General features: G+C 31.8%; 4 protein-coding genes across 5 annotated transcripts; 2 read left to right on the top strand and 2 right to left on the bottom strand.

Moving 5' to 3' along the window:
• The first annotated feature begins 227 nt into the window (after positions 1–227).
• On the top strand, positions 228–882 carry LOC123674800 (DNA-directed RNA polymerases I, II, and III subunit RPABC2). The gene has a single exon (XM_045609888.1). It carries the CDS (start codon positions 441–443, stop codon positions 831–833), a length of 393 nt encoding a protein of 130 aa, XP_045465844.1. The 5' UTR covers positions 228–440; the 3' UTR covers positions 834–882.
• A 350-nt stretch (positions 883–1,232) lies between these two features.
• Positions 1,233–4,596, bottom strand: LOC123676507 (exostosin-2). The gene is made up of 8 exons (XM_045612417.1): positions 3,927–4,596; positions 3,636–3,845; positions 3,170–3,548; positions 2,911–3,078; positions 2,596–2,776; positions 2,147–2,344; positions 1,636–1,877; positions 1,233–1,515 (listed from the first exon to the last, which is right to left on the bottom strand). The coding sequence occupies exons 1-8, from the start codon at positions 4,448–4,450 to the stop codon at positions 1,294–1,296; spliced, it is 2,124 nt and encodes a 707-aa protein (XP_045468373.1). The 5' UTR covers positions 4,451–4,596; the 3' UTR covers positions 1,233–1,293.
• A 140-nt stretch (positions 4,597–4,736) lies between these two features.
• Positions 4,737–8,375, top strand: LOC123676508 (myotubularin-related protein 2-like). The gene is made up of 5 exons (XM_045612418.1): positions 4,737–4,843; positions 4,929–5,811; positions 5,892–6,055; positions 6,354–6,640; positions 7,149–8,375. The coding sequence occupies exons 2-5, from the start codon at positions 4,968–4,970 to the stop codon at positions 7,723–7,725; spliced, it is 1,872 nt and encodes a 623-aa protein (XP_045468374.1). The 5' UTR covers positions 4,737–4,843; positions 4,929–4,967; the 3' UTR covers positions 7,726–8,375.
• Positions 8,363–12,232, bottom strand: LOC123676511 (multifunctional protein ADE2). Of its 2 annotated transcripts, XM_045612423.1 has the most exons (6): positions 11,170–11,444; positions 10,863–11,116; positions 10,358–10,570; positions 9,994–10,251; positions 9,248–9,373; positions 8,363–9,146 (listed from the first exon to the last, which is right to left on the bottom strand). In XM_045612423.1, the coding sequence occupies exons 1-6, from the start codon at positions 11,244–11,246 to the stop codon at positions 8,464–8,466; spliced, it is 1,611 nt and encodes a 536-aa protein (XP_045468379.1). In that variant the 5' UTR covers positions 11,247–11,444; the 3' UTR covers positions 8,363–8,463. The 2 variants fall into 2 exon arrangements, with proteins under 2 accessions (XP_045468379.1, XP_045468380.1); XM_045612424.1 differs by lacking the exons at positions 10,863–11,116; positions 11,170–11,444 and adding an exon at positions 12,074–12,232.
• Positions 12,233–16,031: the final 3,799 nt, after the last annotated feature.

Below are 16,031 nucleotides of genomic sequence, written 5' to 3'. Positions count from 1 at the left end.
TGCAGCGACACCAACGAGGTTAGCTGGAATGAATATCCATTTTCTAAAATTTGCTAACTTATTTACTTGATGGTTTATTTTTTTAAGGTAACATAATCTTTGCTTTCTGAGCAAAAAAACAGAAAAAAGTACCCAAATATACTTTGATAGTTGAATCATTTATAACAGTGTGATAGAGTGAAAAAAAAAAAATAATATGCTTCTATGACACAATTTCAAAATTATTTTAGTGTTATTATAGGTTATGCGTTCTAAAATGTAGGGAAATGAGTTAAAATATAAAACAGAGTAGTTTTAGAATATAAAATTGAATAAGATTTATTGTATCTTTGGAAATACAGTTCTTCTTAAAAATCAAGAGTCTCTCTAATACTCTCTTGGCTGTAACTTTTAATTCCATAAGACTTATTGCTGTTAACGAAAAGTAACTAAATTAAGTCATGGCAGACGAAGAATTTGAGGGAGACAATGATGTTGGCGATGATTACCCCGAAGAGGTTGATGAAGATGAGGAGATGGAAGAAGCTGAAGCCGAAAACGGGAATATAGAAGTATTGAATCCTGGTCAAGCTGGTGGAGCAGTTCCTAAGGAAAAACGAATTACATCGAAATATATGACAAAATACGAAAGGGCAAGAGTTTTGGGGACTAGAGCTCTACAAATATCAATGTGTGCTCCTGTTATGGTAGAATTAGATGGAGAAACCGATCCACTACAGATTGCTATGAAAGAACTCAAAGAACGTAAAATTCCTATTATTATAAGAAGGTATCTTCCAGATAATTCATATGAAGATTGGGGAATTGATGAACTCATCATTGTAGACCATTAGATATATCATGTTTATATTAATATAAAACAATAAATTTTATTATTTTTAATTGTTCAGTTAATTTGTTACGCATAGATTTTATTTCATTCTCATCAGATGTAGAGAAGGCAGGTAAATATCTTCGTTTGATGAATTCATTATGTATAGTATATCCAAAGTCACTTGGATGAAGCCAGAATATTTCAATCATACAAGGGATGTCCAAGTTTCCAGATATTCCTTTGCGGCCAGTGAATTTATTGTCTAACAATACTTTCAAAGAAACCCTGGTATTTAGCGTATCGCGGTATTCACTTCAAAGGAATATTTGGCCAAGCGTTTTTATGGACTAGTTCAAGTGACTTTGGATATACTATACTAACTTCTTGAATTTACGTCATGAATGAGGAAAACAGGAAGTAAATCATGAAATGTATATATATTTAGTAATAGATTATTTACATAAAGGAATGAGTTGAGCTTATAAACTGCCAATATCATTGAATCTTTTCAGTTTCTCTGGGAATGGATCCTTGAAAAGTACTGGATCTGCCCGAAATTCAACGGATTGTAAAGGCATTCTCTCAAATATTTTTGCAAATCTATCAACGCACTGAGATCTCTCAACCATATGTCCAATATCAGCAGATAGCATCTCGTTATTAGTACATTCAGGACATTTAAACTTCTTTTTTGGAGTAACCTAAAAAAACAAAATTGAAAGAAGTACCTACTATCATTTCAATCGAATCTATCTAATTTCCCAAGAACATACATTTTAAATTCAGTAAGAGTAGGTAGGTTAAAATAAAGTCAACTTTACCTTGATTGGAGGTTGATTAGTTATATTAGCTACCAAAAAGTTCATTGCAATATCTTCACAATTCATGTTTTCATCAACCCAATCTCTTACTTCTGGTGTTAGTTTCTTAGTATACATGTAACTCCAATATTTATGGAGAAAAGCTGCCCCAGTTAACACCATTGATATCTCATTAGTCCACTCAGATTCGTACTTCCAGCTTTTGGTAACATTGTTCCAAATATGCGTTCGAGATGGAAAACCTTAAATACAATTTTTTTTCAGACAAATCTCGTAAAATGAAAGTCATCAATTTTGTCTGCAAATTCAGATTTTGTTTTTAATGAATGTAGCATGAATAAACAATATAACCAGGAGAATTGTAATTCCTACAGAATCACTTACAATCCTAAGTGAATACCTATACGAAATTTCAGCTATAATGGAACAACAGAACATGACTTATCAAAATCGAGAATATTTCATGTTTGCACAGAACTGTTAAGAGTGCGACTCCAATAAGATAACTCACCAACTATTCTATCAGGAAATTCTCTCCAAACCTCAAATCCGAATTCCAACTCATCTGCTGTTAGCATCACAATATCATCATCTATGTGTAAAATCGCTTCTGTTTCTATTTCTTTATAAGGTATAAATCGATTTGATAATTTGTTTGCACGGGTTTTTATGACTTTAACTGGTTTTTGCACCTTTGGGAACTCTGAAACTGCATTTTCAAAAAACATTAATTAAATGAAAAACAATCCAATTCAAATTGTTAGGTAACATGTAAGAGTAGCTTCAAGCTAAATGTCGCCTTGTTGTATCTAATTGAAGAATAAAGTCGTTAAAAAAAAAAAAAAAAATTTCATTTCGATAAAATGAATAATTATGATCAACAGGCATTTTTGTATCAAAGTTTTTGTTGAATGATCGTTAAATATTAATTGATCAAAACCAAAAAGAATAAGTACTCACATGCTGGTGGATGTTTTTTCTGATTATTCCACACTACAAGTATTTTCATAAGACTAGGAACTTTAGATAGCCTCCTTATAAGTGTAAATAAACTTTCCACCCTATCATATGTTAAAATTACTGCAGTAAAACCATGGGACTTTGGAGCAGTGTGGGGCATAAAAAGGGGATTTTTGTTTCTCTGTAAATTATTTCACAAAATTATGTAAATCAGCATTGAACTGTTATATTAGAATATCAAATCAAGAATGAGTACAGATATTCTCATGAAACATTAATCTGTGCAGTGAAATAATGTTTTGTAACTTTTTTTACCTCGTAAGAAGGGATATTCCAATCATCATACATCTTACACCAGTGGGGATATATTCTATCTTGTAGGATACTCAAAGTTGTTAAAGTAATTTTTTTCATGTTGGAGAAATATTTATTGTATAAAAATTTTATATTTTTCCTCATTTCATTAATGCGTTTTTCTGATACCTACAAAAAAAATGTAAGTACATAAGTTACACTTCTGATTTTATACTTGAAAAATCTCAAAAGCATAGTGACAAATTCAACCTCCACATACCTTACTCAGAACTTTAATGAGAGTATTTAAATAATCCTCCATCACAAAGATAACTGCACGTTTCCAATCTATCACAGAATTAAATGGCATAACGACACTGTTCATTACAACCACCGGTATGCAATTTGCAGCCATGGCCTCTAAGAGGGCAAACTGCCCCATTCTTTCCCCTCGAAATATAAGGCAGAAAGTACTATCTCTTAAAATTTTGGGATAGGAATAAAGTTTTCCAGAATTGATCTCGCATCGACTAGTATAATTGTGATTATGGCAAGCGTCTAATATTAAAAATAAATTTTCATGCTGATAAGACAGCTTTTGGAGTTCATCTAAGTAGTATGGATCAATACCTAGTTGAGATGAAGTGATGTACCAATTCCTGAAAATATAAAAAACACATAAACAAGTTTTGGACAGGTTTGTACAAAAACCTAATAGAAGATCCAAAAATTCTTTTAATATGTACCTTTTCTTGGATATGTCATTTAGTACTGCTACTTTTGCTAAAGGACTAAAAAGAGGTAGAGAAATATCAAAGTTTGTGCGGAATGAGTATGTGTCAAAGCCTGCTCCTGCTACTAAGGCTTTCCCAATATCTAACTCAATAACAGTAGACATATCAGGAGGAGATCCAGGTATCATATTGAAAATTATGTGATTTTCCCCACCATTCCAACTGAAATAATTTTAAGTCAAGAGTTAATAGTTTTGTTGATAATATAACAAAATTTAACAGTCACTTATTAATTGTACTTACTATGGTAAGGAATGAAGAGCAGCAGAAGTAACATTAAGATTTAATCTCTCTTGGTTCAAAGTATCAATTGTAGTCAAGAAAAGACAGGCTTCAAGTGGATTCACAGTGTAATAATTTGAATTCACTACAGCCTTAATTAACTCAAAATATTCCTTTGAAACAGAAGAAACTGCAGGAACACCATCCTTGCTAAAATATTGTTTAAATGGGTAAACATATACTGCAATTCTATCATGTCCTGTATGCCCACATTTATATATATTGAAGCAATCCCAATGTGTACAGTTTTCATTTCTTCTTTTCGTTTCCACTGAAGAGGGCAATTCAACTTTTGGAGCATTATGAATATTCAAATCTATTCTGCTAAAATGATAATTCTCATCTCTTGAAATCCCAGAATAATATACTGACAATGCAGAAAGCGTAGAAATAACAAGAATTATAAAGAGAATAATGAAAAAGGTCTTATATACAGCAAGATTTATATTATGAGGTGGTCGAAATAATAAGAAAGAAAGCTTCATTGCTGTTTGTTATTTGAAGCTCCATAGAAAGACCATGGCACCTATTTACCAGAACTGTGAATCATTTTTGATTTTCACATTTTACTATTTGTTTGGGAGCTATCAAATAAATCAAGAATTTTGCGGTCAAGTACCTTTTGTTTACTTTCATTTACGCTTTTAGGTTAAATTAGTTGTCAAAGATGACATCCCCATAGAACTTTCACTTGAATACCAAATAAAGTTTTTACATGTAATGAAAATTCCAATTAAATTATTAACTTGATATCAAATAATGAATGGATTTTATCTTACATGTAAAAACATATTAAATAAAAAATGGGCTAATATCCACAGATTGCCAGTTCTAACGTTCTTATCAGGTGATGTCAACTTAATTGACAGGGAATTGTTTACTATTAAAAAACCAATCTGGGTACATGCTAAATGCGAACCCATTAAATCACCAATAAGTGATTTGAGAAGAAGAAGAAGAAGATACTATTAAAAATTAAAATTTCATTTTGAAGATTTTAAAATGGAACATTCTAATGAATTATTCCGAAATGAAAGTAAAGCTGGTGGCTTCAGTACCAAGCAAGAATCAATGAATAGTTGGGGGAAAGTATCTCCTAGTAAAAGTTATTGTTCATCAAGTTCTACTTCTACTGAAAATGTAGTTTCTACTTTGGAAAAAGATAAAGCCACCACTTCCAATGTTACTGTACTAAATAGGCCTGATGAGCCACAATTATTAGCTGGAGAAAAAATTATCGGTCAGTCTAGGGATGTAACTTATTTATGTCCATATTATGGACCTGCTAGAGGAGTTCTAACAGTAACAAATTATAAACTAACTTTTTGCTCTGTCGATAAGTCTCCAAGTGTTGATGTACCATTAGGTGTTGTATCTAGAATTGAAAAAGTTGGAGGAGCCTCTTCGAGAGGAGAAAATGCTTATGGTATTGAAATTTTCTGTAAAGATATGAGGAATTTACGTTTTGCACATAAACAAGAAAATCATTCTAGAAGAGATATTTTTGAGAAATTACAGCAATATGCTTTTCCAATATCGCATAAATTGAAATTATTTGCATTCGATCACAATGAAAAATTCTCTGAAAATGGTTGGACTGTTTATGAACCAATAGCTGAATTAAAAAGAATGGGTGTGAATAATGATATGTGGAAAATCACTAAAATCAATGAACATTATGAGATCTGCGATAGTTACCCTGCTGTTTGGGCTGTACCTACACAAGCAAGTGACGATGATCTGAAAGCTTCAGCATGTTTCAGGAGTCGTGGTCGTGTTCCTGTATTAAGTTGGATCCATCCTGAATCTCAGGCTACCATTACAAGATGTTCACAGCCACTAGTTGGTAATGTATTACAATTTTTAAATCTAATTGATTCTAAAACAAATATACTGATAGATTTTAATTCAATTTATATTATTCAGGTGTGAGTGGTAAAAGATGTAGAGAGGATGAAAGATATATTCAGCTAATAATGGATGCAAACGCTCAGTCTCATAAAATATTTATAATGGATGCCAGACCTAGTGCCAATGCAATAGCTAATAAAGCCAAAGGTGGCGGCTATGAATCCGAAGATGCTTATCAGGTTAATATTTAATTATTTTCGGTAATATACCTTTGAAATCGTTTGACGATTTTCAGTGTGTGGATATTGTATGAGGAAGAATGAACCATAATGAAAAATTTGCAGTATTTTTAAATATGTCAGTGGCCTACTCAGTTTTTCTACAGTACATTTGAAAGATAGATTTTCATAGAACTTATTAAATTTCTTATTAGTTATTCTTCTTTTACTTGAAATGAAATTTTTCTCATTCATACTCTTCATAAATTCAAGAGATACTCTTACCGAAGTTATGATATCTTATTTTATAATATTTCAGAATGCAGAATTGGTCTTTCTAGATATTCACAACATTCACGTTATGAGGGAATCATTACGTAAGCTGAAAGAACTCTGTTATCCAAGCATTGATGAATCAAAATGGTTATCTGGAATTGAATCCACCTATTGGTTGAAGCATATTAAATGTATTTTAGCAGGTGCTGTCAGAATTGCTGATAAAGTTGAAAACTTAAAAACCTCAGTGCTAGTACATTGTTCTGATGGTTGGGATAGAACAGCCCAACTCACTGCTTTAGCAATGCTTATGCTGGATCCTTATTATAGGTGAGTGTTTAATTTAATGATAATTAAAAAAGTTCCTTAACATGGCTTTTGCTGCATTTGTGTTTCTGTTATATGAGGATGTGCATTTAAGTATCGAGATTCAAGCAGCAAACCTTGTGTGTCTCACTGCGCATCTCCAATCCCACTTCATCTCTTTTGGCATCATGCAGTTATTTAGCGAGGATCTATTGCTTGTCATTGGGCTAGTGATATTGATCATTTAAAATGAAAATATAAAAGATATATTCAAATTCATGAAATAAGTAGGTCAAGCCCGAAAAAATATTCCGGTATGCAAAAAAAAATTAATATATTTGAAACAATACATAACTTACAATGTTGATGAAGAGAGAATACTTTAGAAATTAAACTACCGTATCTACGCCCATCAAAGGAAATAAATAGGGAAGAATACAGCAATAACTGTGTAGGAAATTTCGCATTAAATTGACTAAGTAGCCTATGAGTAAGTTCATTTTCAAATTCAATAATCTATTTTTCATTTCAGGACTTTGAAAGGTTTCGAAGTATTGATTGAAAAAGAATGGCTCTCTTTTGGACATAAGTGTCAACAAAGAATAGGACATGGAGATGATCATCACTCAGATGCTGATCGTTCACCTGTGTTTCTTCAGTTTATTGACTGTGTTTGGCAAATCACACAACAATTTCCCAATGCTTTTCAGTTCAATGATTACTTCCTTATCACTATTTTAGATCACCTTTATTCTTGTAGATTCGGGACGTTCTTATGTAACAGTGAAAGGGAAAGGGTACAGGAACGTTTGAAAGAACAAACAGTATCACTTTGGTCTTATATAAACAGTCAACTTGATCTCTATAAGAACCCGTTGTATTGGGCCAATAATCACCAGAATATCCTGATTCCAATTGCTAGTATACGTCATATAAAACTGTGGAAGGCTTATTATTGTAGATGGAATCCTAATATGAGAACTCAGGATCCTGTTTATCACAGAATAAGGGAACTGCTCGCTTACAAGGAACAATTGGAAAGTGGAGTCCTGAATTATCAAAAGGAACAACAGTGTCGAGTCTTGAGAACTTCCGTTTCCCCTGCTTAAACATTTAAGGTGAATCCACCAAGTAATTCATTACTAGATATATTAATTTATGATAGCCAAATTATTTGTTTTTCTAAATTTTTTCTACTGGGTTAGTAACTAGTTCAGTTCATAGCAACAAAATTCAAAGCTTTACTGCTCAATGAAATATATATTGCCTTCAAATGAACTCAATTTTGCTATGAAACAATGTAAAAGTTGTAGCAGTCATTTTTTTGAGTTTTTTTTATATATAAACAGTTTTCAGATTCAATTCATGTAAAGAACGAATTAAATTTAGTTGGCATAAATATCATTTTCAAAAAACTAATTTATACACTAATTTTGCTACTATGAACTGATAAACTTAAGAATATTGACATTCAATAAGTTTACTAGCAGATACTCAACACCTTCTAATATGTTAAAATATAGAAAAATGAACTGAATTTCAATTTAGTTTGAGCCTGTTTTTCATTGATAAATGCAAGAGTTTTATTTAAGTGTAAATATTCATGTCGATATAAGTATGACTAAATGAATTCTTTTTATTTATTTTTTTGATAATCATTTATATTACCGCTGTTGAATGTACAGATTTTGACTTGTTCTTGTTTAGCTTTTCGATTTAATTATTATGTTAAATGAATAAATTTTATCTGAGAAAATAACAATGACTTTATTTACAAAAAACGATATACAAAATATTCCATTGAAAAATAGTTGATATAGATCTGTAATAAAAAAATATATTTTATCTCAAACCAAGGCTTTTTGTCCTGCCAATTCTTTATCACTTTTAGTAAGGGAAACGTAATTATCCAATTGCCTTGTTCTTATTTTTCCCCAAATAATGAAGTTTTCCAAACCAAGAATTTGAGCAGCATGAATTGCAGCAGTTTCTGGATATACAACTGTTGCGCAACCAAGACCAGAAGGGACGTTCAAACTAGACCAAATGTCTTTATCGACATTTCCGGAATTAACTGGTGGACAATTTATTACTGGGTAGGCGGAATTTGCTGAAACTACAGGACCTAATCCATTAGATCTTCCTGCCACAGCAATAAACACTATTTTCAAGCCTAGAGATTCGTAATATCTGACAATACTCAGTGTTTCTTCTGTTCCTTTGTGCGCTGAAGTTACCCTCATTGCCGTTTGTAGACCAAAGGACTGACAGTGTTTCTCTATTTTTTCACAATGTTCTTTATCTGATGGACTTCCCATCAAAATAACAACTAGATGGTTGGGAATAAGGTACTCTGAAAAATCGATTTTTTTTGCAACCCATTCGAAGTTTCTTCTTACTGTATCCAAATCAGAGTTAGTTACAGTGGTGAGGTTCCTGTAAACTTGTTTGTCTACCATCAATCTTTTGTCTCCTGAAGGCCATAATCTCCAACTATCTGAATCAATTACATCTGCTACCAGTATTTGTCCTGGAAGGATACACATAAACATCAATTCAAAAACTAATAATGTCACCTAATCAATTTTATTTTAAATGTTTTAGGACTTATAAATAAAAATATAAACCTACCATCTGGATCAACACCAAATTCAATTTTCATATCAACCAACACACAATCTTTCGTTGCCCAGAATTTTTCCAAAACTTCAAATACCAGGATGGACGTCCTAGTCATAATATCAACTTCCGTTGGACCTAAAAAATGCAAAATAAAAGTATTCATCCATAATCCTTTCAAACTTTTTTTATTGGTCGCCTGAGAATCAATGAAAATAATTTTTTCAATTGCATGAACAACTATTAATTTGAAACATAGTTAAAACCTATACTGATTATCGAGCTATTCAAATTTATTTAGAAACTCCATTTATGATTTTCCTCTTTTGAATCACATGATTTTCACTAACATAGTTTGATATGTATTGGCTATAATCATATTATTATAGTTTGTCTCCATCTTTGTTAGAGCAAAACAAATATAATTGTTTTATTAAACTTTATTTTTATTTTGAGTATTTTAGCTTAGATTGAATTTGCATTCAATTCTTAAAACATCAAATTGCTAGATTAGATATTTGTCTTTCAGAATTATAGTTAAAAGACTTCATTTGTACAAATTAGAAAATTCTGTAATAATTTATTTATTCCAAACTCCTTCTAGTCATAAAAGAAGACCTAATAAAATATAAATTACGAAACTGATAACTCTTGGATTGAAAAAAAAATGTACAATATTGCAATAAATAATAAATAGTGAATTTCATCATTAACAGTCAAGGGGGTCATCTTGTTTAGGGTCATAAAGGTCAACTCACCGATAAGAACGCCATTGAATTTGAATTTAGCTGATATAATTTGCTCGACTGACCATTGGGGGTCGTGGTTTGCATCATCCTTGAAAAAAGTCTCGTGCTTTGGTGGATAAAAACGATAACCTTCTGGCACACCAGGCTGCCTCTTTAAGAATGATCCAGTTGCTAAACGGCGTGTAACCCATTCAATAGGTATCATTTCACATTTTTTTGATAGTAGAGCTTTACTGGACGTTTGCTTTATGAAAGCTGTTTTAATTCCTACAATAAACAATAGATTTATATTCATCTAAAACTAAAATATCACCTATAAAGTTATTATTAATAGGGCTGATTAATTATTCCATTGATTAACCAAATGACTTACCAACTTTATTCAAAAGATTGAACACCTTTGCGCAGGTTTCTGTAGAAATTGCAGCTTTTCCTTCGAGATTATGAGCTTTGACACCATCACCAGCGGTTATTCGATCCTTGGACATAAGGATACATTCTTTGGGATTGTTCTTGATTTCATACACAATTTTTGTTTTCCCCTCAATGATAACTTTTCCTAATTCATAAGTTTCATCTGATCCAACTGAAAATATATCTTACAGAAGTTTCAGAATAAAACAAACTCAATGTCTGAAAATTGAGTATGACGATTGAATGTTCAATGTTTTCTATCCCGAATGAAGGATTTATTTTATGAGAAGAGAGAGTTATTTAAGGTTTTCAATTAATTCTCCGGTACATTTGACTCCTAGGCCTCTCAGTCGATTATGGTGTTCTTTTGACAGCAACAAAATGAATACAGTAATGAGATTTCTTAACCCGCACGAGCTTCTGACAGGTTAAAGGCCTAGGACAGTCCAGATAATTGCAAGTACCTTCTGCAACAGCAACTTGTTTAATTTTCGTTTCAGATAAATCACTAAGCAAGGAAGTAATTTTAGATTCGGGGGTACTTTGAGAAGATTGCTTATGTTTCTCTGTGTTCATGTGCTTTCTAACATCATGTTCGCCCCCATGAGCAACTGAAAACTCCGAATTGCAAGAGGTACATCGGCAATGATGATTTGTTCTTCCCTTTGTAACCCAAGAATATTTCAATATCCATTCCCTTTTAAAGACTGAAGGATATCTAAAAAACGTTTGAATGGATCTAAATTCTTCATTTTCTTTTTTCAAACTTACCGTTTAATTCTTTTAGTCCTAGGTTCGCTAGAACTTGTATTAGCTTCGTTTTCATCAGAGAAGCCTAAATCCCACATTACGCAATTCAAATTATGCGCTTATAAGAAAATATTCAGTAAATACAACCATCTATTTGCGTACCAACTATTTTGGTACAGTCACAGTCGAATAATAAACTTGTTGATGATTGAACTAAGGAATTGTGATATTGAAATCCGAAAGATCATTTTCTGATTCATTTTTCAAAAATTGCTTGAGAAGAAAGAGCGGTTTTCAAAATATCGTGAGCAAAGATTAGTATCTTTGATCGTGAGATTTGATGAAAATTTGTTAAATCCCACGATTAATCGTGAGGTATTCGATTCCTGCTAGAATCCAGTTTGCGAGTATTTTCGCGGGATCATTAAAATGAAAAGTAATCGTTGATCCGGTTTCGACATAATCGATTCTAGTAATGTATTCTGTAATATGTGGGACTATTCGATTAGTACATTAATAATCGATTTCACGATTTTTTCACATTCTACTTATTTTCTTAAGAATGAATAAATTGAATTCTCTAGTTCTAGCATCTCCACTACAGAATAATCGAAACGACAAGTTTGGAATATGATTAGCATTTGTCGTACTACCGAAAACTTGTACTGCGAAAGTTTCAAGAAAAATTATATTTTTCCCGAACTATTTCAAAGCTAATTGTTGGAACTGATTATTACAATCTAGTACATAGAATATTTTTATCACAAAATTCTATTCAACTCTCCCAAGTCAACAGTACGCCACTGTTTAATTAAGTACCGTACATGAACTGATAAGTAGGTATAACCTTAAATATTAAAATACGGAAAAAAGGAAAGTACTCTCTTGTTTCGCATATCGAATGATTTCTAGTTTATGAACTCACCTTCTGTCGTCGCCATTGTAGAATTTTTGTCTTAGTTTCTCGATATCAAATCACCCACGTTTACGTGAAGGGAAAAGGAGGAACCACCACAATTGGAGTAGAAGACAGAGCCGGTTTCATCAATCTTATATCTTATGACGCTTGCGCTCGTTTCTGATAAACAACTATTGGTTTCAACATACCATAATTAATAAATATTTTTGAAACAAAGATATTTTCATATCAGATTCAAAATAACATTCAGAGAAACAACAAATTTCAAAAACGAAAATAAGTACTTCCTAGCTCCTAGCAGTCCTAGCGAATTTTCCCATAAGAAGCAATAGCGGGTTGCATTTTTTTTGTTCTTTTAGCCTTGAATTAGCATCTATTTATTCGCTAGTTCAATAAATTCTCAAGTTGATAATTTCCGAAAAGTATCTATTCACATAAAAGTTTAACAACTACGTACCTAATTTTTTGGAGGTCTGATTTTTTCCCTACAACCTCGAACGTAACCTTTCCTATACAGACTCAATAAATTAAAAGTAGGTACCTACATTTAATCTGGTAAAAAATGATTCGATCAACAATTAATTTTAAAATGGTAGGTACTTCAAAACAGTCGGGAGCTTTTAAGAGTATGCCGAAATTGCGCTCTTGGGGGTCACAGAACTGTATATAGGTTGCATATTTTAAGAAATTTTGAAGAAAAAGCCATATTTAAGTCATTTTTGTTTTATCTGCATACTTTCAAGACAAAATTTGGCAAATCCCAAAAATAAATTTTATGACCTATTACCTACCCAACCCACATGGAATTGAGTATTCAGAGAAAATATTTATCTCAATTGCTGGCATTTACAACATCTGGTAAAATAGGGGATAGTTTACCTAAGAAAAAATTCGTTTTTATAAGCAATCAGTTTGTTCGTTGGTTCTGCTATTTTGAAAAGCGAACATCATTAAATTAAATTTTTTTTTTTAATATTTGCAAGATCTCACAAACTGAGGAAAATTTTGATCTTACGTCACTCTTACTTTTTCAATGCATATTACCGTAGCAGTACCATATCCCTTGTAAGGGTGTAACTTTTCTAAATAAATTGTGATAATTCCACGGAATAGGTACCTACTATTAAAAAAAATATTCTAGCTTATTCCAAATTTCATGAAAATCAGTACTAAAAGCGATGACTATACGCATGGGCGCCCGCAGGGGGGGGCCAGGGGGGCCCCCCTGAGATTTTGATTTCCTCATTTTTCAGCACAACACCCTCAATATAACTTTATCAATCCAAAGAGCAAGGAAAAAAGGAAAGTAATGGATTCACAACAATTTTCCGGTTTTCAATGACAATCAAGGACGCCTTATCGTTTTTCAATAATTTTCATTTTGCCCCCCCTGAGAAAAATTTCTGCGGGCGCCCATGACTATACGCGAATTTTTTTCAAGTTGATGGGAATGTAGAATGTTCAACGCAACCAAAATTTTGGGAGTCAAGTTTCGTTTATAATTGAAGAGAGGATATTTGCCTGACTGTGAATTGCCATTATCACTTGATCCATAAATAAATGGAATGTAAATGGTTGAATAAATGCGATCAACATTTCTCTTGGCAATTATAATTACTGCAGTTACTCATCTGATTGACAGAAATTTTTCGAAGAAATTTATATTTATATTGAGATTTAACAGAGTTGTGGATACCTGTTGTAAGCGTTCCAAAATTTCATCATACCCAAATTCCAAGAATCCAGTCCTTAGATCGGAAACTTTTTCTTGTGGTACTGATAACGCAGTTCACTCAATTCAAACAACTGTTGGGTTATTGTATGATATATTGATAACTAATGGAAATTTTTTATTCAGACGCTCTTTGTTTGTAGTGTAGTGAATGTTAATAAGTTCATTTTTAGATATACCATACGCACTAAATTTAGAAGGATTTATATTTATTATTTTGGTAGCTCGTTCATTTAACAGATCGAAGTATCATTTCATCTCAAAAGGCCTGTAATTTACGAGATTTAAGGCGGAAATGATATCAAACGATAAACTTCAGCTCACTGATGACTAGACTTTGAATCTCAGAATGAAGAATTCTAAGCTTTGGATAAATTGTATTATACAGGGTGGCCACTTTTTCAATGGGATTGTATTGGTAACTTTTAAACCATAAGAGTTGGAAGGTCGGTCAAATGGAGAAAAAGTTGCATGCATAGACGCATTATCAAGCAGTTCGAACAAATCGAGATTATCAGGGCCGGTTATTGAGATATCATAAAAAAAGTACATTCTGTCATTTTGATTTTTCTTTTTTTCCCACTTTATTTCAAATATTATCAAAAAATGTTACAGGAATTTTTTATTCGACAGTAAATTGTTCTCAATTTGACGTAATCAGATTTCGTATCCAACGTTTCGTGCTCTCTGGGCTACCCTCAACCTCATTTTTTTCAATACGGACCTGTATATTTTATGACACTTTTCGAAATAACTTTTAACGCTGAATTCAACGATATGTCATACAATGTCATTCAAAGTTGATTTTCAGGTGATTTTGACCCTTATCCAAATTTCTTTGGGTCGGATCTGTATTACATTTCGGTACCTTTAGTTTAATTAAAAACAAGCAATACATTTCGATGAGAAAATCAACATACTCATATTGAACTAAATGGAACATAATATCAGAATCAAATCAAGAAACAAGTAATAATTATTTACATATTTCAATTCATAATAATTAAACGAATTATCATTTAATGAAAGAAAAATCGAATGATTATTCGAAAGTAAATGAAAATGAATGAAGTAAGTGTTCGAAATGTCCACCATTTTGTAAAATGCACTTAACGGTTCTGGAACCCATACTTCTTATACATTTGCTTATTTCGTCTTCTTGAATACCTTCCAATACATTCTCAATCTTGTCGCGAGAAATCACTATTGTTGGATTTGTCATTTGTTCCAGAATCGAACTTTATTTTGATATCATTACGATATAAATTTTGCAAGGCTTGGTATTCAAATTTAAAATCATTGTATTCGCGTCTCTTGATTATATTGATATTTGATTATATTGATTGATATTTTATTAACAGCAGTTTTTGATAAATTGCATTCACTACAGATCCAACCCAAAGAAAATTGGATAAGGGTCAAAATCACCTGAAAATCAACTTTGAATGACATTGTATGACATATCGTTGAATTCAGCGTTAAAAGTTATTTCGAAAAGTGTCATAAAATATACAGGTCCGTATTGAAAAAAATGAGGTTGAGGGTGGCCCAGAGAGCACGAAACGTTGGATACGAAATCTGATTACGTCAAATTGAGAACAATTTACTGTCGAATAAAAAATTCCTGTAACATTTTTTGATAATATTTGAAATAAAGTGGGAAAAAAAGAAAAATCAAAATGACAGAATTTACTTTTTTTATGATATCTCAATAACCGGCCCTGATAATCTCGATTTGTTCGAACTGCTTGATAATGCGTCTATGCATGCAACTTTTTCTCCATTTGACCGACCTTCTAACTCTTATGGTTTAAAAGTTACCAATACAATCCCATTGAAAAAATGGCCACCCTGTATATAATGCGATTTATCCATTATATATAATGCAATTTATCCATATTTTGCACTTCGAAGTGCAAAATATATCTAAAATCTACTATATCAGTAAGATTCAAACTTCCTCATTTTGTAAGATCTTGTGAATATAAAAAAAAAATGATATCCAGTATTTCATTTGAAATTGATGACAATTTTTTTTTCTAAAACTACTATTATTTAATTCACTCAACCTCTCAAAAACATTTTCAACAATTTGCATGCTGTTTTCTAAAGAAAGTCCCTTGGTTTCCGATTTCAAAATAACCTTGGAAATACTGCAAGTAAAATAAAATTTAACGATGTTCGCTTTTCAAAATAGGATAATAAACGAACAAACTGATGATAGTTCAAAAC

Source organism: Harmonia axyridis, chromosome 3 (assembly GCF_914767665.1).
Source record: "Harmonia axyridis chromosome 3, icHarAxyr1.1, whole genome shotgun sequence".
NCBI classification, from domain to species: Eukaryota; Metazoa; Arthropoda; class Insecta; order Coleoptera; family Coccinellidae; genus Harmonia; species Harmonia axyridis.
Note: the sequence above shows the minus strand (reverse complement) of the source record. Positions and strands in the feature narration are given on the sequence as shown.

What these genes read in the sequence shown, in the direction of transcription:
- LOC123676511 (XM_045612423.1), bottom strand. Translation starts at nt 11,246, where the DNA reads ATGTGGGATTTAGGCTTCTCTGATGAAAACGAAGCTAATACAAGTTCT. An exon ending in ATTCAATGGCGTTCTTATCG is followed by an intron (nt 9,374 to 9,993) that starts GTGAGTTGACCT and finishes TGCATTTTTTAG; the next exon opens with GTCCAACGGAAGTTGATATT. An exon ending in ATTTGGTGTTGATCCAGATG is followed by an intron (nt 9,147 to 9,247) that starts GTAGGTTTATAT and finishes GTATCCTTCCAG; the next exon opens with GACAAATACTGGTAGCAGAT.
- LOC123676508 (XM_045612418.1), top strand. Translation starts at nt 4,968, where the DNA reads ATGGAACATTCTAATGAATTATTCCGAAATGAAAGTAAAGCTGGTGGC. An exon ending in ATGTTCACAGCCACTAGTTG is followed by an intron (nt 5,812 to 5,891) that starts GTAATGTATTAC and finishes TATATTATTCAG; the next exon opens with GTGTGAGTGGTAAAAGATGT. An exon ending in ATGCTGGATCCTTATTATAG is followed by an intron (nt 6,641 to 7,148) that starts GTGAGTGTTTAA and finishes TTTTCATTTCAG; the next exon opens with GACTTTGAAAGGTTTCGAAG.
- LOC123674800 (XM_045609888.1), top strand. Translation starts at nt 441, where the DNA reads ATGGCAGACGAAGAATTTGAGGGAGACAATGATGTTGGCGATGATTAC.
- LOC123676507 (XM_045612417.1), bottom strand. Translation starts at nt 4,450, where the DNA reads ATGAAGCTTTCTTTCTTATTATTTCGACCACCTCATAATATAAATCTT. An exon ending in GCTCTTCATTCCTTACCATA is followed by an intron (nt 3,846 to 3,926) that starts GTAAGTACAATT and finishes AAATTATTTCAG; the next exon opens with TTGGAATGGTGGGGAAAATC. An exon ending in ATTTCCTGATAGAATAGTTG is followed by an intron (nt 1,878 to 2,146) that starts GTGAGTTATCTT and finishes ATTGTATTTAAG; the next exon opens with GTTTTCCATCTCGAACGCAT.